At 45.5% G+C, this 26,095-nt stretch overlaps 2 protein-coding genes across 6 annotated transcripts in view; one reads left to right on the forward strand and one right to left on the reverse strand.

Annotated features, from left to right (window-relative positions):
• The window catches only part of imdh1 (Inosine-5-monophosphate dehydrogenase 1), a 63,834-nt gene extending 59,961 nt beyond the window's left edge, over positions 1-3,873 (forward strand). For all 5 annotated transcript variants that reach the window (XM_082963283.1, XM_082963285.1, XM_082963284.1 and 2 more), the window contains 1 exon segment: positions 1,838-3,873. In XM_082963283.1, coding sequence (XP_082819409.1) covers positions 1,838-1,859 — 22 coding nt within the window. In that variant the 3' untranslated portion in view covers positions 1,860-3,873.
• A 391-nt stretch (positions 3,874-4,264) lies between these two features.
• Positions 4,265-26,095, reverse strand: part of LOC106576496 (proline-rich transmembrane protein 4-like) — a 32,661-nt gene continuing 10,830 nt past the window's right edge. The window contains exons 2-3 of the mRNA XM_014153707.3: positions 23,377-24,618; positions 4,265-7,233 (exon numbers count right to left, since the gene is read on the reverse strand). Coding sequence (XP_014009182.3) covers positions 5,174-7,233; positions 23,377-24,514 — 3,198 coding nt within the window. The 5' untranslated portion in view covers positions 24,515-24,618 and the 3' untranslated portion in view covers positions 4,265-5,173. The remainder of the gene's footprint in view (positions 7,234-23,376; positions 24,619-26,095) is intronic.

The raw sequence follows: 26,095 nt of genomic DNA on the forward strand, positions 1-26,095 counted from the left end.
CTCCATTTGCATGTAGAACAACTCTCCCCTTGTTTCTAAGTTGAATGGCTAAGTTTGATCTGCTTGATTAAATGATCCAGGTGGGAAATGTAAATCTTACCTTTAGATGGTGTTTGAATCTGGCAGCTAGCCTATAAGGACGGCTAATATGGCGATGTGATTATTACCTTGTTAGTGGGAGGAGGGGTGACTGCATTACGTATTTATGTTTGAATGGGGATGGATTATGGGAAGCTTTGTCAGTCTCCTCTCTCTGTCCACTAGACTCCTTCCCTCCTCTCCTTCCCCAGTTATCCATAGGGCAGATAACCCTGTAATAAATATACTGGCAAGATGGGGGATTTAATGGGATTTGTCAACCTTTGTTTTATAGTTGAATCAGTATGACATTGCTTATGTATGACAGATTGATAGCTGATGTAGTAGGAAAGGGTAATTGATAAGTTCTATCCAGTTGTTTTACAGCGGGTAATAGGAATTGTTTTGTGTGTTTTACAGCAGGTAATAGGAATTGTTTTACAGCAGGTAATAGGAATTGTTTTACAGCAGGTAATAGGAATTGTTTTACAGCAGGTAATAGGAATTGTTTTACAGCAGGTAATAGGAATTGTTTTACAGCAGGTAATAGGAATTGTTTTACAGCAGGTAATAGGAATTGTTTTACAGCAGGTAATAGGAATTGTTTTACAGCAGGTAATAGGAATTGTTTTACAGCAGGTAATAGGAATTGTTTTACAGCAGGTAATAGGAATTGTTTTAGGGCAGGTAATAGGAATTGTTTTACGGCAGGTAATAGGAATTGTTTTAGTGCAGGTAATAGGAATTGTTTTACAGCAGGTAATAGGAATTGTTTTAGGGTAGGTAATAGGAATTGTTTTACGGCAGGTAATAGAAATTGTTTTAGTGCAGGTAATAGGAATTGTTTTACAGCAGGTAATAGGAATTGTTTTACAGCAGGTAATAGGAATTGTTTTAGGGCAGGTAATAGGAATTGTTTTAGGACAGGTAATAGGAATTGTTTTAGTGCAGGTAATAGGAATTGTTTTAGGACAGGTAATAGGAATTGTTTTAGTGCAGGTAATAGGAATTGTTCTGTGTGTGTTTTTAGGGCAGGTAATAGGAATTGTTCTGTGTGTTTTTAGGGCAGGTAATAGGAATTATTTTGTGTGTGTTTTTAGGGCAGGTAATAGGAATTGTTTTAGGACAGGTAATAGGAATTGTTTTAGGGCAGGTAATAGGAATTGTTCTGTGTGTGTTTTTAGGGCAGGTAATAGGAATTGTTCTGTGTGTTTTTAGGGCAGGTAATAGGAATTATTTTGTGTGTGTTTTTAGGGCAGGTAATAGGAATTATTTTGTGTGTGTTTTTAGGGCAGGTAATAGGAATTGTTTTAGGACAGGTAATAGGAATTGTTTTAGGGCAGGTAATAGGAATTGTTCTGTGTGTGTTTTTAGGGCAGGTAATAGGAATTATTCTGTGTGTTTTTTAGGGCAGGTAATAGGAATTATTCTGTGTGTTTTTTAGGGCAGGTAATAGGAATTGTTCTGTGTGTTTTTTAGGGCAGGTAATAGGAATTATTCTGTGTGTTTTTTAGGGCAGGTAATAGGAATTGTTCTGTGTGTTTTTTAGGGCAGGTAATAGGAATTATTCTGTGTGTGTTTTTAGGGCAGGTAATAGGAATTATTTTGTGTAGTCGTTATATTGTTGATTATCATTGATCACTGATTGATGGTATCATTATTGTGTTTTTACGATGCCCTCTCTCTCTCTCTCTCTCTCTCTCTCTCTCTCTCTCTCTCTCTCTCTCTCTCTCCTCTCTCTCTCTCTCTCTCTCTGCAGTTACGAGAAACGACTTTACTGATGGAGGGGCCAGAAAGAAGCGGACTAGGGCCGCCCCCGACGCCCCCACCCCCGTTGTGACCAAACGTAACCGCCACATCTGACACCCACCTCATCACTCTCCCTGCCGACACCCCACACACCCCACGGGAGAGGTCTGGGGGGAACACCTGCAAAACAGACACCATCACCTGGGAAACATGGGATTTTGCACTTACGAAGCGGAACATCAGGGTTTTCACCATAACCCCCTCCACCCAGAATACCGGCCCCCTTGGTGTGTGTGAGAGCTTGAAGGAAGTATTTGATTGTGTGTGAGAGAGGGAGTGTGTGAGGACAAACTCAGTGAAGAAGGTGCTGTTGTGCGATCTTCCTCTTCCTGGTGAAACTGAGAGAGCCATGATGTCACCCCTCTGTATTCTCTGGGATCTGCTCGTACCGGCAGCTCCACATCAGAAGCCACAAACATCCCAATCAAACTATATATGTGGAAAAACACTTGTCTTGCTACTCTGTGTGCAAGTGTATTGTGGCAATCCTCCTTTATCTATGTAGTTAGCTCTGTTTATGCAGAAAGATGTTAACTGCTTTGAGAAAAGTATATTGTTCTGTTAAACTTTTGACTGTGATTCAACCGACAGACTCATTGGGACTATAGACTGGGTGACGTTCCCATCGCCGTAGTGGCCATGTCATACCCCCTTAGTCGACGTGAACCAATAAACTAGTGGCCTATCACCATGCTTCTAGTGTGTTGAGAGCAGGGTTAGGGCCAAAAGATAGACATCGGCCATAGATCAAGGAACGTTTTTAAACCCACAGTGTCGGTCTCAGATGGGTAATACGGTAATCTTTTAGACTGGAATGAAACGGGTTTAGAGAGAATTGTTTGATTTAAAAGCTGTAAAGCGGGGTTCCCCAACTAGCAGCCCCCGTGCCAAATTTGACCCACGTGGTTTCATTTGGCCCTCCAGTAAATAAATAAATAAATAATTATTATGCTTGGAACAAAAGAGTGTAAAAACACCAGTTAATCAGAACTAAGTGATTTTTAATTTTGGAAATCTGTTCCCAAGTATTCCTACACATAATACAGAGATGTGATCGTATACAAAATGTAAGCAAGGTTTGAAATGATTGTTTTAGTCATATTATATCTGTTTGAGCCTCCCGCTGTCAATTTTCAGTCTACAAATGATTTGTAATTAAGTTCCTGCCCATCCGCGGCTGAATCTAGTTGATCTCTGCTGAAGAAAGTCCCAGTGGGTCTAAGGAGCATGAAGGGTTTTGATATGCATGCGTTTTAGTTTTTTAAAGCCTCAACACGGCTCTATTTATATTCAGCTTTTTTCTAATTCCGTACATACTGCCAAATGTATCAACATGCTCTCTGTGACACTTTGGTGTTATTAATACTAAAAGCCCAAATTAAAGCTACGAATCGCCAGCGACGTAGTCCCTCGCTCCATCCCTGTCCCAGATTGTGGCACCGATTGTTAGCTGCTTTGACCTGTTCAGAGTACCAGAGATATGCCTTGAAATGGGGGTAGATGATGACCACACACGACGGAAAGTCTTAAATTCCCGTAAGAACTGTGTTGTATGTGCATGGCGCTATACGTCCTCCTCACCCCCATTCTCACTGTTTTGAGATACTGTATCTATATCATTCAGCTTATGTAGGAATACATTTTTCTAACGTTTTTCGTAAACAGATGTCCTTTTTGCCAGGTGTTTTTTTAGGACGTCTCTAAGCTGTAGGAGTGACTTTCTGTTTTGTGCTAATGTACTTTCCCCTACCGGGACCTCACTTGACTAGCAGTACTCTTACAGTTGACATGAATATTAAGTAAATATGTACATGAAGATGTATGGAGAATTATATACCTGTATCCTGTTTGAAATGGTTGTTTGCAGTCTCCCACCTTTTTAGTTGTGGAAATCCCCACTGACTATGAAACAGGCCTTGTTTACAATGGGATTACAACAGAAACCAGTTGCTTATGCTGTAAAAAATAAAAGTCCAAATATGTTGATTTGTGGGTTGTTATTAAGGCTGGGAATTGCCAGGGACCTCAGGATACAATATATTATCACGATACTTGTGTGCTGATACGATATGTATTACGATTCTATTTGTATTGCGATTCAATGTTCCAAACATATTTCTCACCATATGTCTGCTGCAGAGGGACAAGAGTCATGAGTTTTGATCAGTCATGGAAGTAAAAGTGTTGAATACAAATTGTCTACCTAATTTAAAAAGATGGAGATCGAGCTATGAAGGAAAAATACTGGTGTTTTGGGGCAGGTACAGCCAACTGGTGCAAAAATAGTATTGCGTTGTCCAAAATAATATCCCCAAATGTAACTATAGAAGATATGTTATACATGACCTGAAACTTGGTGAAAACAAAACATCCACACTTTAAATGTTGACATTGCTCTTTATTTAATCATGTTTGAGTAAAGTCGTTTTTTTTACATTAATAAAATATTAAGCGGCTTATATAAATGTACTGTGTGTCAGTCAGAAGTTAAAGGACAAGGGTATTGGTGTTGTCCTACCAGTATAGTAGTACTGCTGCTCCACTACAAAGTTGCTGTTAGTTCAAATCAAGCTTTCCTTTATTGGATGGATCTCAAAGCACATCTCTAACATGTCTAATTCTTGATGTAGAGGCTCACAAACAATTATATTTTACTGAATTGAAAAACTTGGCATTGAATAACAATCTTACTCTATGAAAATGTAAAGTACATTTGTTTTATAAGTCCTGTGTAGCTCAGCTGGTAGAGCAGGGTGCTTGCAACACCAGGGTTTGATTCCCACAGGGGACCAGTATGGAGAAGAAGAAAAAAGTATGACAACGTATGCACTCACAATCTGAATACGAGTATGCTAAAATGTTAAAATAAGATTTCAGTAGTCGTTTATTAAGTGCTTATTTCAATCACAGTATTATTTATTTGAATGCAAAACGTTTTGTACAAATGTATTTTGCTTCCCTGTTCCCCTCTTGAAATGCACAGGAAAACGCAACTTTTAACGTATCAAACTTCATCATCCAATAGCAAATGTGAAACAAAATGTCACAAATTTCTCCTTGGCATGTGGCATTCTGTGGCACTTAAAAGACATATCAACATTCTCAAACAAACCCTCAGTTCATTTACTCAAACATTTGGCACTATTTTACCTTTCTTGACAATGAAGGCTAGCCTAATGAATCAAACCGCTCGTTGCTCCTTACAGATCGTGACGCCATCTTGAATCCTTCTTCACACCTTATTTCAGCCCAGTCCTCAGTCTTTAGCCCTTGACTGATGAGAGCTCTACAGGTCAATTGTCTCACTGCAGATGCTCATCGCATCAATCTGTCTACAGACATTGATGAACTCCTCTTGTACGGACCGGTCCGCTTCAGACTCTAGGTCAAGACTCTCCTGTGAGGCTGACCCCAGTGTGCGATAGTGTCTCTGCATGTGTGAGCCCTGGTGGCTGGAGGCTGTGATGCGGCTTGAGCTGCCGCCTAGGGATGGGGGTTGGGCGTGCCCCTCTGGGCTGGAGCAGAGGACCAGAGAGGACCCCCCTAGTGAGGGTCTGTACAGGGAGCAGGAGGAGGAACTTCCCCTCCAGCATTCTGGGGAAGAGCAGCTGGAGTTGGAGGACAGGGAGGGAGATGGTGGAGCACCCAGGATGGTGTCGCCCGCCATAGGTCGGTTTGGTAGAGGGGTTGGAGGCGGAGGGACCATCTCCACGCAGGAAGTCGTCCGGTACAGGCCTGGGTCGGCTGAGAGGGTCTCTCGAAGCACTTGGCCACCATTGGGCAGGGTGGACGTGGAGAAGGGGATGTTGAGTGACAGGTCACTGCAGCAAAAGGGTATGGACGGTCTGAAGAGGCTTATGGGAAAGAGGTCCTCGCTGAAGAGCGCCTCGTCAATACTACGGCGCAGGTTGATGGGCGATGGCGGCCGCAGGTCAGCCGTGGAGTCACTGGTGGAGGATCCCCCGGACGCTGCTCCAACACCCCTGTCCTCGGGCTTGCTGGAGCCAGGCAGATCCAAATTCAGGTCCAGGTCTCTGTAAGCCAAAGCCCGGTTGCTGTGGTACAGGAGGTCGAGGCCGTTCAAGCTGCTGCCTAGCCTTTCATCCACCAGCGTGTAGAGGGGCAGGCACTCTGTCTCCCCGTGCCCAATGTCGCAGATGGCAAGCTTCTGCTGGCTCAGGGTCCACTGGTAGGTTCCCGGCATAATGGGCGACTTGATCGCCAGCAGCTCCGTCCAGCAGCTTCCAGGCTGGGGAAGGTGGTCAGAGCAGTAGATTGGCTGGGCCACCACCAGGGCTAGGGTGAGACAAACTCCGGCCTCACAAACCCTGCAGCTGAGCTGGAAGGTCCACCAAGGCCAGGGGCGGAATACATCTGCTCCTCCGGCGAGCCCCAGAGAGTGGAGCATGGCGTACAGCTGCAGCCCGGCGCATGCCAGGCAAAACAGAGCCGAAAGGCACACTGTTGCAGCCGCACGGTCCCAGTCCCTGCTCTCTGCGAATGGACAGCGGTTGTATCGCTCAGCCGGCGTGGGCGAGGTGTTATTCAGGCGGTAAATGTGCTTTGAGTCCGCCCGTACGTAGCAGAAGAACACAAAATAGGCGACCGATAGAAAAGAAACCAGCGCCACAAACGCTCCCCGGGAGATGAGTGAGATGAAGAGGCAGAAGGGTGCCCTCCTCTGGTAGAGCCTCAGCAGTGCGACGGGACCGAAAGCTGCTGCGAAGTGCAGCAACACCAGACAGGCCAGGAAACAGGGTCTCTGGAAGGCTGAGTAGGATAGCTGCATCCTGGAGCGCATGGAGAGGAGTAGGAAGACCAGGCCGAAGGCTGCAGTCAGGCAGGGGAACGGGGCTTCATAGAGCAGCAGGGAGGCCTCGGTGGAGGACAGCCGGTCCTGGTGGCCGTAGGCATCGTAGAGGAGGGAGAAAGCCCTGGTACACCCTGCAGCCAGGAGGAAGACGCTGACCAGGGCGAAGTAGCCACAGCCGGAAGGGCAGCGCAGGGGCAAGCACAGCAGGTTGAGCGCCGAGGCCAGGGTCACCATGGCGAAGATGGAGCCCAGACCGTACACGTGTGCATCCCAGGCTAACCCCCAGGCGGCCATGGCGCTGTTCCAATCAGAGTGCAGGGATACGAACATGGGCCGGGCCGGAATCAGGAAGGGGTTATTTGATTGGTTTGCGGAGGGGGTGTTGGCGGTGGGGAGGACGTCAGAGGTGGTAGGCGGCACCCAGGTGTCGGAGATGTTGCAGATTCCCGAACGTTCCTGATTACAGTCTGGGAGGTAGGTGGCTTCACTGCCCGTTGGGTCGGACAGCCAGTCTTCAGGATCAGGAAGGTTACCTGAAAGAAACATTGGGAAAATATAGAATTTAAATTTCATAAAATGTTGATCATTTCCTAAAAAGCAATTTGTCATGAGATTTGACATGTGAAATCCACCTGTGGCCATCTGACCATCCCAAATATAGATCATTGCCATATGCAGCAGCGTCTCTACAGCGCAATGCTGCACAGCCACATCCGTCCTCAGGATGCTGTTTTCTGATAACAGCATAGTAATACAATTTACCAGCAGAGGGCAACACCCAAGAGAGTCCATCCTAAACAGGCACACATGAGAATACACAACGTTTACTCAACATTCGAGCCTAGACACCAATGGGCTGAGGGCCAAGTCTGCGAAAGCATGTATAAAAGGCAGAAGCTGTAAGGAGGCAACTTCCAGCTGAACTGGGCCTAGAAAGGGGGGAAGAGAAAAGGGCAGATCAGTGGGGCCTGAAGACCACAGAGCTGGTTCCTTCTTTCTATGACATAAGCAGCCAGTGAACATCTGTTGTTTCCATACAAACATGGCCGATGATGATTGTATTATACATGTTATATAGTACACCGTGGGAGGAAATGGCTGTTAGTGGCTTGGTTCGGGACAGACTGGGAGTGTCCCTTTTTAAATTGTACATGTGTGTATGTAGGAACTCTGGCTTGGCTGCAAGACTCATCTGCACTGTTAAACGTATATGTTTATAAAGGCTACTGGTAAGATCAATGTATGGAAGATGACTTGGATGTGTACCTAGTAGAGTCATTACACACAAACAAATGCATCACGGATGGGCACCAGCGACGGTTTCCCTCGCACGGTTTTAGGCTCTTCCTTTTCAAAACGAGCTTTACAGACTTCGGCAGCCAACATCTTACATGACGTCCATAATAGCCATTAGGCAAAGCATTATCCTCAATCAATGCCACTTCAGTAAAACAGATCAGCTAGGACATCAAACAGAGCAATGCGTACCCATTTATTTCCATGCTTCTCCTCACTCCGCCTATAGAAGAGGTGAAAACAGAGAGAAACAGGCCGAATTACATCTTGTATCCAGACACAGACACACAGTCTCATCAGTCATTCAAGCCCAGCCCTATCAGATATCATCTACTGGAGGTTGGTGGCACCTTAATTGAGGAGGACAGGCTCGTGGTAATGGCTGGAGCAGAATCAATGGAATGGTATCATTCCGTTCGCTCCGTTACAGACATTATTATAATGAGCCGTCCTCCTCCCAGGCTCCTTATTGGGCTACAGAGACGGGGACAAACGAGCAGGATATCCATGTATACAGGGAGGTACTAGCAGTTACAGAGCTGCATGATTTGTAGGCTGATAGATGTAGAGTACCTTGTGACTCTGAAACGTCTGTGATAGTGGTGTGAAGTGGACTGTGTGGGTTGGATTTGAGTAAAATAAGGATGCTTTTGAATATTGTATAATACAACCCAGGCATTTGTCAAATGGTCCTAAAATGTGGTCTTTATGGTACTAAAATGTGGTCTTTATGGTACTAAAATGTGGTCTTTATGGTACTAAAATTTGGTCTTTATGGTACTAAAATGTAGTCTTTATGGTACTAAAATGTAGTCTTTATGGTACTAAAATACAGTTTGGATGGTAAAAACGTGTGGCAAAACGAGAATACGTCATGTCTGGTGGTACATTGATTGCATGTTGGTATGCAACCTCGATTTATGTACAAACTTCTGTACCACAAAACTAAGTCATGTATTTATACATTTAAGTTGCCCCTTTTCTCTTGTGATATATGAGGCCCTAGCTCCTCTGTGTTGTGTTGTATGGTAGCTGTCTGTTTCCCCACCCCGTCTCAGTCCCAGACCCGTAATGGACTGTTTCGTTTGTGACGTCTCTTGTCCTGTTTCCTCCCTCGAAGACCACTCTTCTTTTTGTGTCTCTCTCTCTTCCTCTCCTATCCTCTACCCCATCTTTTTGTGTCTCTCTCTTCCTCTCATAACCTCTACCCCATCTTTTTGTGTCTCTCTCTTCCTCTCATAACCTCTACCCCATCTTTTTGTGTCTCTCTCTTCCTCTCATATCCTCTACCCCCATCTTTTTGTGTCTCTCTCTCTCTTCCTCTCATAACCTCTACCCCATCTTTTTGTGTCTCTCTCTTCCTCTCCTATCCTCTACCCCATCTTTTTGTGTCTCTCTCTTCCTCTCATAACCTCTACCCCATATTTTTGTGTCTCTCTCTTCCTCTAGCATTGCCCTTCTCTCTCTCTCTCGCTCTCTCCCTGTCTAAATACACTGCCTGGCAAACCCTGGCTCAATTGAGCTCTAATGTGAACAGCTTTGGGTATGGTGTGTGTGCATGTGGCCCTGCAACCATATTGTGGATGCTGAAACACAAAACCCAGTGCCTTTTTCTCTCTGTTGAATGCAAGAGTGCTTCCTGTTAACATGGTGTTGTAGAAAGGTTGTCATTAAGACTGTATTCTCCACCTCCCATCAGCCTCGCTGGTCCCTCTCATTAGCCGACCAAAGAAACCTCTCCACTCTAATCAGGAAGCCCAAACCACAACACTGACTCCTGAACATTTCTATCAATGACTGACTCGAGTGGCTGATCCTTTTAAAGAGGGGCTTTAACATAAACCTCAGCGCAGTTCTGCAGAGTACTGATTGTCTTCTTTTGGCACCCGTTTAGTCTTCATTCCGTGCTCAGCCCCCGACTCCCGAGATTCAGTGTGAGTTGATGAGGAAACCGTCAAGCTCTGGGAAATATGAACCTGAGTGAGCGATCTGTCTGGCGGCACATCGACATTTTTATTTTACCTCTGACAGACGGTTACGAGACGGGTGACCGTGGCTTTAATCATGGTGCTAATGCGGTGAAATACTGACTGACAATGTTTTAAGAGGCTTTGTTTTTCCCTGATGCAGGGTTTTTTAATTAGGCCCGCTGAATCTTTAATGGGCAGAAATGAAAAGCGGTTAAAGCGGTTCCACTGTGCATCGTTCCATGATGTTTCTCTATCCCTCTCTAGTCCCCTGCAGGATATAGTATACCCTAGCACAACATAGCTATTGATAAATTCCCTTTAAGTCTTGCACAGTTGCACATTTAATGAGTGTCCGTTCAGCTGAATATATAGCAGACTCTGCAGTTACAACAGTCTTGTACACGTCTAAAATCCACTGAGGTGAATCAGCACACTAACTGCTCTGACATAGTTTATTACTCAACTAATCTGGAGGGTGAAAGGAACATTAAATTGTATTTGTTCTGACAGGGTTAGAATTACACTGGCTGCCAGGGGTTCTGGGCACTCCCATAACAAATCAGTGGTCCTCCCCAAAAGCAATAACATGGCACCCCCATATTAGTGTTGGTTCAGCCACCTGTATGAGTCAGTACCTCATTGGGACCATCCCTGATGATGACACCTACAGACAGTAGTTACATTGTAATAATGTTATGATAAGAGGTGTTGCCTGATATGTTGCTTATCTGTCACTAAAAGATTCCTTCTGAAGATGGCTATTACTACAGGAGAGACGAGAAGCAGTGTCGTAACAATAATGATGTAATATTGTCATACCACACACCCTCCCTGCACAGTGTGTGAGATGTGTGTGGGGTTTAACACAAACAGGAAGTGCCAGGCGAAGCAACTGCCACTGATAAGAGCGGTCATGTTGTGGCAGGCCAGTCGCTTGTTCCGACCGTTTGTTTACGGCGGGCACAGTGGAAAACGTGACTGGCGTTTCTGGACTAGATCCAAGGATTCCTGCCTGTCTCGCTCGGGTCAATTAATCGCTCATCGGAGCGTCCAGAAAGTCAGCCAGTCCCCCGGTCTGGATACCCGCCCCCGTTGGAATGTGGCTGTGTGACGGAACAGCGAAGTCCGGTCCGTTCCATCGCGTGTTGGTTCCTAGTTATAGTCTACATTCCACTTGTGACAAACCCCCTCAGGTTTACAGTCAGTCACATATATGGATGTCATGTCACTGCCCGGATTCAATGCCAACAGCCAACGCGTATGTATGTATGTATGTCCATTGTTTTATCCATTGGATAACACGTGAAGCAGACACCATAATCAATAACAAGCTACTTTAAAATAGCTTGGGCAGAGATTTTTGTAGATGGTTAGAAAATAGAGAAAAATAAGGAAATTCCAACTCATCAGGTGCAGGACAGAAGAACGTATTCAAGAAAAAGATGACCTGACGATGATCCAACTCGGATCAAAGTGTTGTCTTTTTTGTGCGACTGATTAAATCGCCATTGAAACATACCAGAGTTGCGGACATACTGTAAGGTTCCCATAGTTCAACTGAAGTTGAGCGATTAGTATCAGACTTAGGTCAGACAAACTTTTACTAATTTAATGTTTCCATGGTGATGTATGTCTCCTACCTCAGCAGTTATGCCTTAAATGCCCAATGCATCTGTTTTATGTTAATATCAAGTCATTTCTGGGCAACAATTAAGTACCTTATTGTTATTTTTTTTTTTTCAATTAAAATTGTAAAAAAAATATAAAAAAATTGCTTTGGTCTGAGTGAGGGGCCTAAGCTTTATGGGAGGGATATGGAACCTCAAAACTAGCTGTTATTGGCAGAGAGGTTTAAAACTCTTTGTTATTGGTCTATGGGCGGCAGGTAGCCTCAAGGTTAGTGTTGGGCCAGTAACCGAAAGGTCACTGGTTCGCGTACCAGAGCCGACAAGGAGAAAGTCTGTCGCTGTGCCCTTGAGCAAGGTACTTAACTCTAATTGCTTCAGGGGGACTGTACGTGACCCTGGCCATGACCCCACTCTCTGTGGGTGTCTCAGGGAGAGTTGGGATATGCAAGAAACACATTTCCATTATACACTTTTGTGTAACAGGACAAATATAAGCACCCCCAAAATATTATTAACTATTGTCTGTCGCCAGGCAGTCCAAAACTCCATCCCACCTGAGCAGGCAGAAATCACAGCCGGTCTTGTCAAACAGCTCTTACGTTAATACAGCATTATCAGCATTTTCACAATTTCACACTATTATTCCAACCTCATTGTGTGGAAATACAGGTAACTGCCAAAATAATGGAACCACCAACATAAAGTGTCATAATAGGGCGTTGGATCACCACGAGGCACCTGAACACCTTCAATGTGCCTTGGCAAGTTGGCGTAGATTCTACAAGTGTCTGGAACTCTATAGGAGAGACACCATTCTTCCACAAGAAATTCCATTTGGTGTTTTGTTGATGGTGGTGGAAAACACTGTCTCAGGTGCCGCTCCAGAATCTCCCATAAGTGTTCCATTGGGTTGAGATCTGGTGACTGAGACAGCCATGGCATATGGTTTACACCGTTTTCATGCTCATCAAACCATTCAGTGACTACTCATGCCCTGTGGATGGGGGCTCCACTCCCATCAGGATAGACATGATTCACCATAGGTTGAAGTTGATCACTCAGAATGGCTGTGTATTAATTGACATTTACCTTGCCCTCTAAGGGATTGAGTGGAGCTAAACCATGCTAGGAAAATGCACCCCACAGAGCCACCAGAACCTTCATTTACTCAAGGGTTTCCATTATTTTGACAGTTACCTGTATATATAAAACACAGGGAAATCACGTTTTTGACAGCACTGGGCCTTTAATACTCTTAATATGCCCCCTTTTTATTGATTTTCATCACATCAACTGATAGGCAAAAAAGAACATCAGTGGTCATGAAGGAAGTAGGAGGAAAGGAACCAGTTGAAGACTATTTGGCCCAGGACCCCAGTGTAAACCTTGACACCTGACGGCAGAACTCAACTCCCACCAACACCCTCCCCTCCATCTTTCTAACTGGTCTCCTGTTGTCCCCGCGTCAGGAAAATCCAAGGCTTCATTTAGCTTTCATCTGTTTTCCTTCACTTTCAATTTCACTGTCCTCAGAAAGGCAATTCAGCCGGAACGAGTGTTGGAGGAGCTGTCATGCACATTGAAGAGGAGAGAATTGTATTTTGGGGCAAAATGGGTTGAGTGGAAAGATCTGATATGATCCCAAAACCCCTTTACATCAACATAGGAACATGTTATGGAATAATTTGATCATTGTTAGGATATTTGATTTGCATGATAAGGAGGCAGCAAATTCTCTCTCTCAAACACACAAGCCTCTGTGGTGACACGTCATCTGCAGTAGCACATTTAACTAGTCTATTTTTACTATTCGGCTGAATAGATCTGCTATTTCTGGGCAGTAATGTGGGTTACATCTGCTGCGGAGAAGTGGGTTTCAAATGAACTTCTTAATTAACACATGATTAATGAATCATTACTGACCACCCACCAGATGTTTCCACTTCCTCTCTACCTGGGATGTTCTTCTGAAAAGGGTTGCTACTAATCAAACGAAGAGAGGGAGAGAGTTCCTTAGCTAGACTCCGGCTGGTAATTGTTCAACAACACGGTTCCAACCAACAGTCACCTCCCTTTGGAGGCAATTAGAGACTGTAGGAAGGGCTGAGGGAAATGTTTCTGCCTGGCTGCTGTGACTCTCAGACAGATTACAGCTAGTTTGACAGATTGTAACAGTAATAGGCTGCTTTGCTCTTCAAACTGACAGTGTGTTGCACTAGATTGGGGAAGTAAGTAAGCGAGGAGTGATTGGAGGGCTTGTGATGTAGTGTGTTCAAGTGTGTGTGTGTTTCTAAGGGTGTGTGCGTGCATATCTTTGCGTGTCCAGTATCTTATTTGTGTTTGTGTGATGTTAAGTGTGATCCAGTTACCTGTAATCAGTGGCTTTGACGTTGTCGTCGTAATGACTCCTGGTGTTATTTGCATTTATTATGGATCCCCATTAGTTCCTGCCAAGGCAGCAGCTACTCTTCCTGGGGTCCAGCAAAATTAAAGCAGTTATACATTTTTCAAAACCTTACAATACATTCATAGCAGATTTCACAACACACTAAGTGTGTGCCCTCAGGCCCCTACTCCACTACCACATATCTACAAGACAAAATCCATGTGTACGTGTGCGTATGTTATCGTGTGTGGATGCATGTGTCTGTGCCTATGTTTGTGTTTCTTCACAGTCCCCGCTGTTCCATAAGGTGTATTGTTATCTGTTTTTTTAATCTGATTCTACTTCTTGCATCAGTTACCTGATGTGGAAAAGAGTTCCATGTAGTCATGGCTCCATGTAATACTGTGCGCCTCCCATGGTCTGTTCTGGACTTGGGGACTGTGAAGAGACCTGTGGTGTCTTGTGCATGGGTGTCTGAGCTGTGTGCTAGTCGTTTGAACAGACAGCTCTGTGTTTTCAACATGTCAATACCTCTCACAAATACAAGTAGTGATAAAGTCTGTCCTCCACTTTGAGCCAGGAGAGACATGCATATTATTAATGTTTGCTCTCTGTGTACATCCAAGGTCCAGCCGTGCTGCCCTGTTCTGAGCCAATTGTAATTTTCCTAAGTCCCTCTTTGTGGCACCTGACCACACGACTGAACAGTAGTCCAGGTCGACCAAACTAGGGCCTGTAGGACCTGCCTTGTTGATAGTGTTGTTAAGAAAGTATATCAGCGCTTTATTATGGAGAGACTTTTCCCCATCTTAGCTACTGTTGTATCAATATGTTTTAACCATGACAGTTTACAATCCAGGGTTACTCCAAGCAGTTTAGTCACCTCAACTTGCTCAATTTCCACATGATTTATTACAAGATTTAGTTGAGGTTTAGGGTTTAGTGAATGATTTGTCCCAAATACAATGCTTTTAGTTTTTGAAATATAAAGGACTAACTCATTCCTGTGGTGTCCTCTCTACAGGATCCACCCCATCTTCATCCCCATCCTGCCGCTCCTCATCCGGGACCACTGAGGAGATAGAGTTACGCAATTCAATCTCCGAAGACAATAAAAACAACATAGTGTAGAGTACAGTACTGCACATGACTTAAATCACGACCGCTCTGAGATCGTCAGAGCAACACAGAGTAGGGGAATACTGACGTGTCTTGGAAGTTGAGAGATGGGCATGGGAGGAACATTTCATAACCCAGATATGTCAAATGCATCCTTCTCTCGTCCGTTTAGCCGTAGCCAGCCATCCGTGGTCCAGTAGTCGGGCCTGTGTAGTCTAATCACATTGACTTCTTCCTCTGTGTGTGTGTGTGTGTGTGTGTGTGTGTGTGTGTGTGTGTGTGTGTGTGTGTGTGTGTGTGTGTGTGTGTGTGTGTGTGTGTGTGTGTGTGTGTGTGTGTGTGTGTGTGTGTGTGTGTGGATATGCATCCTGACCTGTTACGGCCTGACATCAATGTCTCTGCCACATCATCCATCTTACAGACGTAACAAGGGAAAAACAACGGCAAACAATTTCCATTTATCTCAAGTCAAAGCACTCATACAGAACAGACTGAACAGAACAGAGACTGCCTTATTCTAAAGCCATCTCTCTCATTCTCTCTCAAGCGCTCGCTCTCTCTCCTCTCTCCTCTCTCTTCTCACCTCTCGATGAATCTTAAGCACTGATCTAGTATCAGCGTACCACAACCCAAACTCTTATTTCTTAACCTATGGCCAGTCCTCCATTCTAAACCTCTTAGGCTAAATTCCCTGACAGACTGGGGTCTAAAGCAGAGCCCACCCATTCCCTGACAGACTGGAGTCTAAAGCAGAGCCCACCCATTCCCTGATAGACTGGGGTCTAAAGCAGAGCCCACCCATTCCCTGACAGACTGGAGTCTAAAGCAGAGCCCACCCATTCCCTGACAGACTGGAGTCTAAAGCAGAGCCCACCCATTCCCTGACAGACTGGGGTCTAAAGCAGAGCCCACCCATTCCCTGACAGACAGGGGTCTAAAGCAGAGCCCACCCATTCCCTGACAGACTGGAGTCTAAAGCAGAGCCCACCCATTCCCTGACAGACTGGGGTCTAAAGCAGAGCCCACCCATTCCCTGACAGACTGGAGTCTAAAGCAGAGCCCACCCATTCCCTGACAGACTGGAGTCTAAAGCAGAGCCCACCCATTCCCTGACAGACTGGAGTCTAAAGCAGAGCCCACCCATTCCCTGACAGACTGGGGTCTAAAGCAGAGCCCACCCATTCCCTGACAGACTGGAGTCTAAAGCAGAGCCCACCCATTCCCTGACAGACTGGAGTCTAAAGCAGAGCCCACCCATTCCCTGATAGACAGGGGTCTAAAGCAGAGCCCACCCATTCCCTGACAGACTGGGGTCTAAAGCAGAGCCCACCCATTCCCTGACAGACTGGAGTCTAAAGCAGGTCGTGCCCATTCCCTGACAGACTGGAGTCTAAAGCAGAGCCCACCCATTCCCTGACAGACTGGGGTCTAAAGCAGAGCCCACCCATTCCCTGACAGACTGGGGTCTAAAGCAGAGCCCACCCATTCCCTGACAGACTGGGGTCTAAAGCAGAGCCCACCCATTCCCTGACAGACTGGGGTCTAAAGCAGAACCCACCCATTCCCTGACAGACTGGAGTCTAAAGCAGAGCCCACCCATTCCCTGACAGACTGGAGTCTAAAGCAGAGCCCACCCATTCCCTGACAGACTGGGGTCTAAAGCAGAGCCCACCCATTCCCTGACAGACTGGAGTCTAAAGCAGAGCCCACCCATTCCCTGACAGACTGGGGTCTAAAGCAGAGCCCACCCATTCCCTGACAGACTGGAGTCTAAAGCAGAGCCCACCCATTCCCTGTACTCCCACTACACACAAGCGCACATCCTTAGGATTGGCAGAGTTCTGTGCTTACTCCCAAACCCCCAGGGTGCGAAGAAGGGAATGCACATACAATATTTTCTCTCTCTCCCTCTCTCTCTCTCCTGCACCAAAACACAGAGAGGAGCAGGGCTATTAGAACTGTACTCACACTGCTGATACCATTTTGTCTGGTCATCACAAAGTTACATAAACCACTATATTAGCACCTCACATGGAAGATACTAGTGATCAGCTAATGTTGGGGATAATGAGAGAAAGATGGGGAGAGAGAGAGAGAGAGAGAGGGGTGGTGTTGAGGGCTGTTATCTTCTTATCCTGATGAATATATATCACACTGTGCCTACGTTCTTATAAGCATAGCTTGTTGTATCCATATCATTTCCTGCTTAGTTATTACCTTTACCTGAACTGATCTGTTCTTACATTGATTGCCTCTAGGTTCTAATGTCCATCTGTCTGTTAGCAGCGCTAAGGTTTATCCGTCTCTCCACTCTTAGAGGAGATTCCTAATGTGTGTGTGTGTATAATGGGTGGCAGGATTATTTATAGATCTTGTTTGTGTACCCTCTTGACTTGTTTTTTTCTCTCTGTGTGTGTGGTGTATGTGTGTCAAAGTGCATATTTTTAGGTGCGATTCGCCACAGCTCCAGTATTAAAAGGATCTGGCTCAGTTCCTCTGCTTTGCATGGTTGGACACACAACCACACACACACATGCAGAGAGAGAGAGAGAGAGAGAGAGAGAGAGAGAGAGAGAGAGAAAGAGACAGGCTGTGAGAAACCCTAGAGACTTCCACAGAGGAATGTTTCAGCAGATCTCTGACACCATGCCCAGACCTCCGCCATCGTTCACAAATAGATTTGGTCCCCCTACACCAAACGAGATCACGACACGCAGGTTGAAATATGAAAATATATTCATTTGGGGACAGGTCGAAAAGCATTAAACATTTATGTCCATTTAGCTAGCTTGCAGTTGCTAGCTAATTTGTCCTATTTAGCTAGATTGCTGTTGCTAGCTAATTTGTCCTGGGATATAAACGTTGAGTTGTTATTTTACCTGAAATGCACAAGGTCCTCTACTCCGACAATTAATCCACACATAAACTATCAACCTAATTGTTTCTAGTCATCTCTCCTCCTTCCAGGCTTTTTCTTCTTTGGACTTGTGGTGATTGGCATCTAAACTTTCATAGAATTATCACGACTGACCGACCGACCTCAGTTCATCTTTCAATCATCCACGTAGGTGTTACCAACGTGGAGATGGCACTTGGGTATCTGCTTCTATAAACCAATGAGGAGATGGGAGAGGCAGGACTGGCACCGCGTTCAGCGTCACAAATAGAACTGACTTCTATTTTAGAGCTTGGCAACGCAGATGTGGGTGCAATGATTGAATAACATGTATGTGTACATTTATTTTGCAACGCTCGCGCATGCGACACAAGCGGTGTGGTCAGCATGTGAGACTTCACCCTCCAAGGTGCATGATGTCTGGCAGTCCAATTGACCCTTTGCTAAGCCCCGCCCCAACATTTTTGGCAACCAATCGCAGCACTCCAATGGATAGCAACTGTCGTTGAGTCCAACGCCTCGGACAAGCTCACGTTTAAATCACATGAAAGCCAGTGAGGGCTATGGCAGAAAGTGACCGCTTTCTTCAAAAAAAGGTTAACCCTAAACCTAACTAACTGAACAGTGGACCAGGAGTATCCTACTTGCTACTGTGATTCCTGAAATGCAGAGCCAGTTGATGGAGTATTTTTCAATTCTGAAATTATACTTTTGTTATATTATTTGCTAGCTCAGCTGATAAGTTAGCTCTGTCTGATTGGCCACCAAATTATGATATTGCTAGCTAGCTAGCCACTTAATATAACTTGTTTTCTCAAAATGTCTGTTAGCTAGCTAAGTCAGCAATGCTATGAATACAACTTTCATCTGCTGTCGACATCAGGATACTAGAGCACTATACTAGAGCACTATACTAGAGCACTATACTAGAGCACTAGTTAGCTCCAAAAGAGGTTAGAGCTTTGACTGCATGCTGACAGTGAATTCAGAGCCATTCAGTGACTAGCTACACGACAAACATCATTTTACCAGGTTCCTGTGAAGCACTTGTAATTAAAGTCCACCACAACATACTGTACCCAAGAGTTTCCTGATGGGGTAGTGTGTGTTTCATTTCATTGTGTATTAGAAGCACAGCGTGAGATCATTGTGATGGAATTTCACCAGGGGTTGATCAGGCAGTATAATTCTGCTCTCACTTCTGCCAGCATACACTATTTAATCTCCATCACTGTCATACACACACACACACACACACACACACACACACACACACACACACACACACACACACACACACACACACACACACACACACACACACACACACACACACACACACACACACACACACGGAGCTTAGAGTGATGAGACATAGAAGCCGGTAGGATAGAAGGGTGAAGAGAGACAGACAGTCATATTAGGTTTCATTAAAACTGGATATAGCTACAATACCTTATCCTCCAATTTCCTGCCCTTCCCACTCTTGCTCAATGCAATCAGAATATTGCATCACTGTGCACAGGCTTATTGGGTTAGTTTTGTAGACTTCATACTAATGGGGTTACGTTGCATTCTTTAAATGTATATTTCAATGATTATTAGTAGTAACCTTGGGTGATGAAATGTGTGTGTGTTTGCCTGATCAACAGTCTACTCCCTCAATTTACATTTTGGACCAAATAAACACATGAGCCTAGCGATGCACAGGATGGCAACGGCTAATCAGGGTTACCGTGGTAACACGGTGGTGGCATGTCAGCCGACGATGTCGGGTCTACCGCTGGGTTCAAGTAATTTCCCCCGAGCTGCCGTGCTTCAAAGTAGAAACACAAACAGGCTAAACCACGCAGTTTATTAAAACATGTGGGTTGAATCACCTCGGGGTTGCTTCGTTCGTGGTCTATTTGTGATTGAAGAGATTGACCATACTGTACTGCATTTCCGACCCCGGTTGACCTCCACGGTCTGATTTGCCATTGGTGCTTTTAAGAGCATCTAAATGAAATCAGCCACGGTTCAAATCACATGGTTGATGTGAAAATAGATCTAGCTATATATGTGTGTAAAACCACTAATCAATCCAACCATTGAAAATACATTTGTTCAAGGCCTCCCAAGTGGCGCAGTGGTCTAAGACACTGCATCGCAGTGCTAGCTGTGCCACTAGAGATTCTGGGTTTGAGTCTAGGCTCTGTGGCAGCCGGCCGCGACTGGGAGACCCATGGAGCGGTGCACAATTGGCCCAGCGTCGTCTGGGTTAGGGGAGGGTTTGGCCGGCAGGGATGTCCTTGTCCCATCGCACACCAGCAACTCCTGTGGCGGGCTGGGTGCAGTGCACTCTGACACCGTCGCCAGGTGTACGGTGTTTCCTCCGACACATTGGTGCGGCTGGCTTCCGGGTTAAGTGGGCATTGTGTCAAGAAGCAGTGTGGCTCGGTTGGGTTGTGTTTCGGAGGACACACGGCTCTCGACCTTCGCCCCTCCCTAGTCGGTACGGGAGTTGCAGAGATGAAACCAGACTGTAACTACCAATTGGGATACCAGGAAATTGGGGAGAAAAAGGGGTAAAAAAAATTACAATAATTGGTTCTGTTGTAAGTCCTACGGCTGTGTTGTATGGTATCTACAGTGCCACTGTATCATATGCAGGTAGTTATGGAGTGTGTATGGTTTAGTCTTGCCACCCCCTATTAGTGTTGATGATAATGGTAATTAATATAGGGACAGAGGTGATCTGTAAAGGGGTAATCTGATTGGGGGAAAAATGAGTGGAGATGGGGATCTGAAGCATTGCCACGATGGGTTTAAAGAGACTAATTTATCATCCCACAAACCTCCTCAGCCACAACCCCCCCTTCTCCTTTACTCAAGCCTTTCTTTACCCCCTCCTCCACTTCCCTCCTCTTATCTCATAAGTGACCTTGCTTTGCTCTCTGCAGCTGGAGTGTCTTTGAAAGGGATGAGATAGGCATAGTGTTACCGTACACACACATACACACACCCTTCAAGGACGAAGGTGACACAACAAGCGTATTCTGAATCAATGGAAGCTCATTGGTTTTGGTTGTGATTTGCACGTCTCCAACAGTGAAAAGCTGTGCCTTACTTACACCTCTCTGAAACAGAAGGCTTTGATGGGTGGACATTCTCCTTCATACCTGAGGGATAGGGAATAATGTATTATAGTACCGGGTGTCCTGCACTCTTTTCACATTTGAATCTCCGATGGGGGTGTTTGGCGACGTAGGAGGTTCACTTGTTTTGTCGCTGCAGGATTCTGCACAAGACAAATGCATAGAGTGTATCTGCACTGGAACAGAACCAAATAGCAGCGTTCTCTCCCTCCCCAGTTATCATCCCTGCTTTGATAATCACCAGCATCATCCCTACAGAGACATTTTAGCCCTACGTTGTGGAGGAGGGAGGGAGGGAGGGAGGGAGGGTAGACAGGGAGAGTGGGAGCCTAAATGACGAGGAGCATGTTCAGCATCCATGAACAGGGGATGTGGAGGAGGGAAGGAGGGGTGGATGGATGGCTGGAGGGAGGGTAGACAGGGAGAGTGGGAGCCTAAATGACGAGGAGCATGTTCAGCATCCATGAACAGGGGATGTGGAGGAGAAAGGAGGGGATGGTCCCATAGGATTGGGGGTGGTTTCTCTGAGTTTGCTGTTGGAATACTGATACAGGCCACAGACAAAAAAAAAGGTGCTATTTAAAACCTTCTTCGGCTGTCCCAATAGGATAACCCTTTGAGGAACCCTTTTTGGATCCAGGTAGAACCCTTTTGTGTTCTATTTAGAACCCTTTCCACAGAGGGTTCTACCTGAAACCAAAAATGGTTTCTCCTACGGGGACAGCCGAAGAACCCTTTTGTTCTTTCCATCCAACCGGTTGACTTTATCTGCACACTGTCTGTCACACTGTACACAAACCGCGCCAGAGCACAACACAGTCATAATGGTAACTAAACAGCAGCCCTGGACACAACACAGTCATAATACAACACAACACACTGCTATATTTCACATAGAGGACATCTAGATATAGCAAAACAATGCATCAGTATACTGATTCAAAATAAGAACACACACAAATACTTACCAGATCCAAATATTACACACCAAAAATATCCTAAAACACTGCGTACCATCACAGCTATCCCTAGACATAACGAACGAAACGAAAGCTGCCAATGGGATTCTCCTCCAAAGTTGTGCTTAAGCCCAGACACAACACAATGTGCTGTGTTGCAGTAAACACAACAAAATAAACTATTCTTCTCACTATCGCTCATCTGTACATTCATCAAAGATAATCAGTCCCCCAGGATTGTTGCTGATATTTGCAGGCTAAGGTGCTTGATTTAGCTGCAGCAATTCATTATATGCAGGGAATTGTTGATTTTTCCAAAACATTTGCGATCGCGGAATCCTGTAGGGACTGATTGAAGGTATGTAAAGTGGCAACATAAAAGGCGTTACGGGGGTTATACACCAACGATATGCTTATGCTCTCTATTATCATATATTGTTTGCTGTTAGTAATGGTGTGCTGAAAGTGACAGAAATGTGTAATAATGATGATAATTTCATACATTCCAGTGCATAGATATTTGCAATAGTAGTCCCCTGTATCATTCTCCTGTGACACTGCCTTCTGGTTGGCCATAATCGTCTCATCATTGTATCACCTGACCTTTGACCCTCCTATGATTGATGCGCCTGTACGGGGGGGAGGGGCTTCCTGAGGTTGATTATGAATACAGACTCCAGACAGAGCCAGCGTCGCTACAGTGGCGGTGGGGGATGGCGCCGGGCTACGGGTACTCCCTCAATGTCATGTGAAAGTGATACTAACCACCCCCCCTACACTACAGTACCTCTCTCTCCTCCCCCACCCCTTCTGGCACAGGGGAGCGTTCCAATATCGTCTGTTTATAAAAATAAAACAACCACTGCATAATCTTTAGGGTCTGTTCTAATGCGGTGGAATTGTGTCTTTCCTTCCTTCCGATCTTCCTTCCTTGGAGTGATCATGTATGATAGGGACATGATAGGGTAGGGGACAGTGTGGTTTCCACTACTTTGCTTTCACCAAGTGATTATCTCACAGAAGGAGAATCATAGAGATGCAATAGAGATGTGAGTATTTGAACTAGGACTTGGGCTATATTAGCTAAAGATGAGTTTGTGGCGACTTCAAACCCATGACTGCCATTTCAGAGATGCCATCCATCATTCACTTTCTTCAGCCTTTTTCTTGAACAGACTGAAGACCCCCATTTGGTTTGAATGATTGATCACATCCATTGATTGTCATTTAGCCTGCCCATCACTAATACTAAATCAATATGTCTGTTGATGTATTGGAGACTTACCTCCTGGTGTTGGTGAGTTAACCCTTAGTGTTCTATCCTCTGTCCGGGTGGTGGTGTTCGCTCCCAGTCGTTCCTCCACAGGCCCTGCTTTGGCCTCGGAAAAACCCAGGTCCGGTGAACTCTGACTGGGCTGAGTTTTGGTGACCGTGGCCTTTTTAGTTCCAATGTCGGTGCTTACGGTCGAGGCCAGCCATCTTCTGGTGACCTTGGTTTGTGGGGACGTGGGTGGGGTGCCAGAGTCGAAGGGTTGTCTGGTCAGTGTGGTCTCTACCTGTGTTGGGTTGACGGTGATCCTCGGTGGAGTTGTGACCAGGGTTGTGGGGACTGTGGTTTGTGGGGACGTTAGGTGTGGGACAGAGGCTGTGAGAGGGTCACTCTGGGGAACTCGTTCATCTTGGATCTTCGTTTCCTTGGGGAAAGATTTAGTGGTGACACTCCAACTGTGCTTTGGCATTTGGGCCGTTTCTGGTGACAGGTGTGCGTGCGTTATTGTCTGTGGCAGTATGTTTGTGCTGGTGAGACTATCGGAGGATATATAAACCCCCTGTGACGTAGAAATAGAGGATATGGAATCTAAGACAGCGGTTATAGAATCTAAGATATCTTGGGTGTTTGGTTGTGTGCTCTTGTTAGGAGTGACTGTCTGTTGGTTTGTTACTGTTCTTATCTCAGTGGAGCTGGGGTGACTTTCAGTCCAAGAGGTGATGGTGGAGGACTGAGGGCTTTTAGAAATACTGTCCTCCCCAGACCCTGAATGTCCCGGTGAATTCTCAGGCTCCGTTCGTCTCTCTGTCGGTCTCTCTGTCGGTCCCTCTATCAGTCCCTTTGAAAGTTCCTTTGTTGGTCCCTCTGATGGTGTGGTCCTTTGGGGCCCTGCATTCTTAGTCTGTGACTTCCCTCCAAACGGGTTGAGCGAAGAAAACGGAAACGACGGCGCCGCCGGGAGTGATGGGAACATGGACAAGCTGGGCTGCTTTGGCAAGGACCACCCTTGCCAATAGGACCATCCCTTATTGGCAGGCGGTCCTGTCGGCGTCATAAGATCCGCCTCTTCATCCGCAAACACCGTGGCGTGGAGAAGAATGGTGAGGAGAGAGCACCATAAGCACAAAGCCATCATCCGGCGAAGATGATGCATGTTGCCGACAGTGAAGCGGAGCGGTTAGTTAGGCACCGGTCACATGCTGTCCTCCATTCCCCGAGCCCCCTAGGGCACGTTGGCTCGCTCTCCTGTGAAGTGACCTAAAAGACAGATGCACACAGGACATTGAGTGACATACTTTCACTTTGTCACAGTACTGTTAGTTTGACTTGATACAAGGATATGTGTTGTTGAGCCGAAATGTGTCTGCTGGCTTGTTTTTGCTGTAGAGGTTATTTAAAGGGGAAGTTTGTGCTCTGTATCTTTTAGTGCTTGACCTGGTTTTTGTCTGTTTTTCCAGAGAATATAATATCACATGTTGATGAAACTGTGCGACCCATAATACAGCAGGGCAGCCATTAAAATGGACTGCTGAAGTTAGCAGGCTGGGAAAATGTTGTCCACCCCAAATCGCCACAAGAACGACTGTATTATTGGACACATATACTTAGTGGTTTCAGATTCTGCGGTCAGTATTTGTGTTAGGAAGTTATGTGTCATTCATATGTATACTTGATAAGAGTCTTGGGACAACCAAATTTGAAATATACTTCTGACCAATCACAAAAGAGACTTTCCAGATGTCATGTATTTTCTCAGCACTTTAGTTAGCACTAACTTTTGCATAATGGTGGTGACTCTGTGTGTGTGTGTGTGTGTGTGTGTGTGTGTGTGTGTGTGTGTGTGTGTGTGTGTGTGTGTGTGTGTGTGTGTGTGTCTATTTAAGTGAGAGTGTGTTTTCCTGTAGTGAGATAACAACATCAGTATTCAAGACAATCAGCCATTTACTCTCTCCTGCCCTTCATCTTTCCTTCTTTCACTTTCCCTGCAAATATATTCCTCTGCTTTTTCATCTCTCAACCCCTTTTCAGTACCTCCCCCTCTATCTCCTTCACTCCTTTACACCTCTCCATCTATTTCCCCATACCTCTCTCTCTCTCTCTCTCTCTCTGTTACTCTGTCCTATGCTACATCTCTCTCTCTCTGCTACTCTGTCCTATGCTACATCTCTCTCTCTGTTACTCTGTCCTATGCTACATCTCTCTCTCTCTCTGTTACTCTGTCCTATGCTACATCTCTCTCTCTCTGTTACTCTGTCCTATGCTACATCTCTCTCTCTGTTACTCTGTCCTATGCTACATCTCTCTCTCTCTGTTACTCTGTCCTATGCTACATCTCTCTCTCTCTCTGTTACTCTGTCCTATGCTACATCTCTCTCTCTCTGTTACTCTGTCCTATGCTACATCTCTCTCTCTGTTACTCTGTCCTATGCTACATCTCTCTCTCTGTTACTCTGTCCTATGCTACATCTCTCTCTCTCTGATAATCTGTCCTATGCTACATCTCTCTCTCTGCTACTCTGTCCTATGCTACATCTCTCTCTCTGTTACTCTGGCCTATGCTACATCTCTCTCTCTGTTACTCTGTCCTATGCTACATCTCTCTCTCTGTTACTCTGGCCTATGCTACATCTCTCTCTCTGTTACTCTGTCCTATGCTACATCTCTCTCTCTGTTACTCTGTCCTATGCTACATCTCTCTCTCTCTGTTACTCTGTCCTATGCTACATCTCTCTCT

The sequence above is a fragment of the Salmo salar genome, chromosome 17, assembly GCF_965601325.2.
Source record: "Salmo salar chromosome 17, fSalSal1, whole genome shotgun sequence".
NCBI lineage: Eukaryota > Metazoa > Chordata > Actinopteri > Salmoniformes > Salmonidae > Salmo > Salmo salar.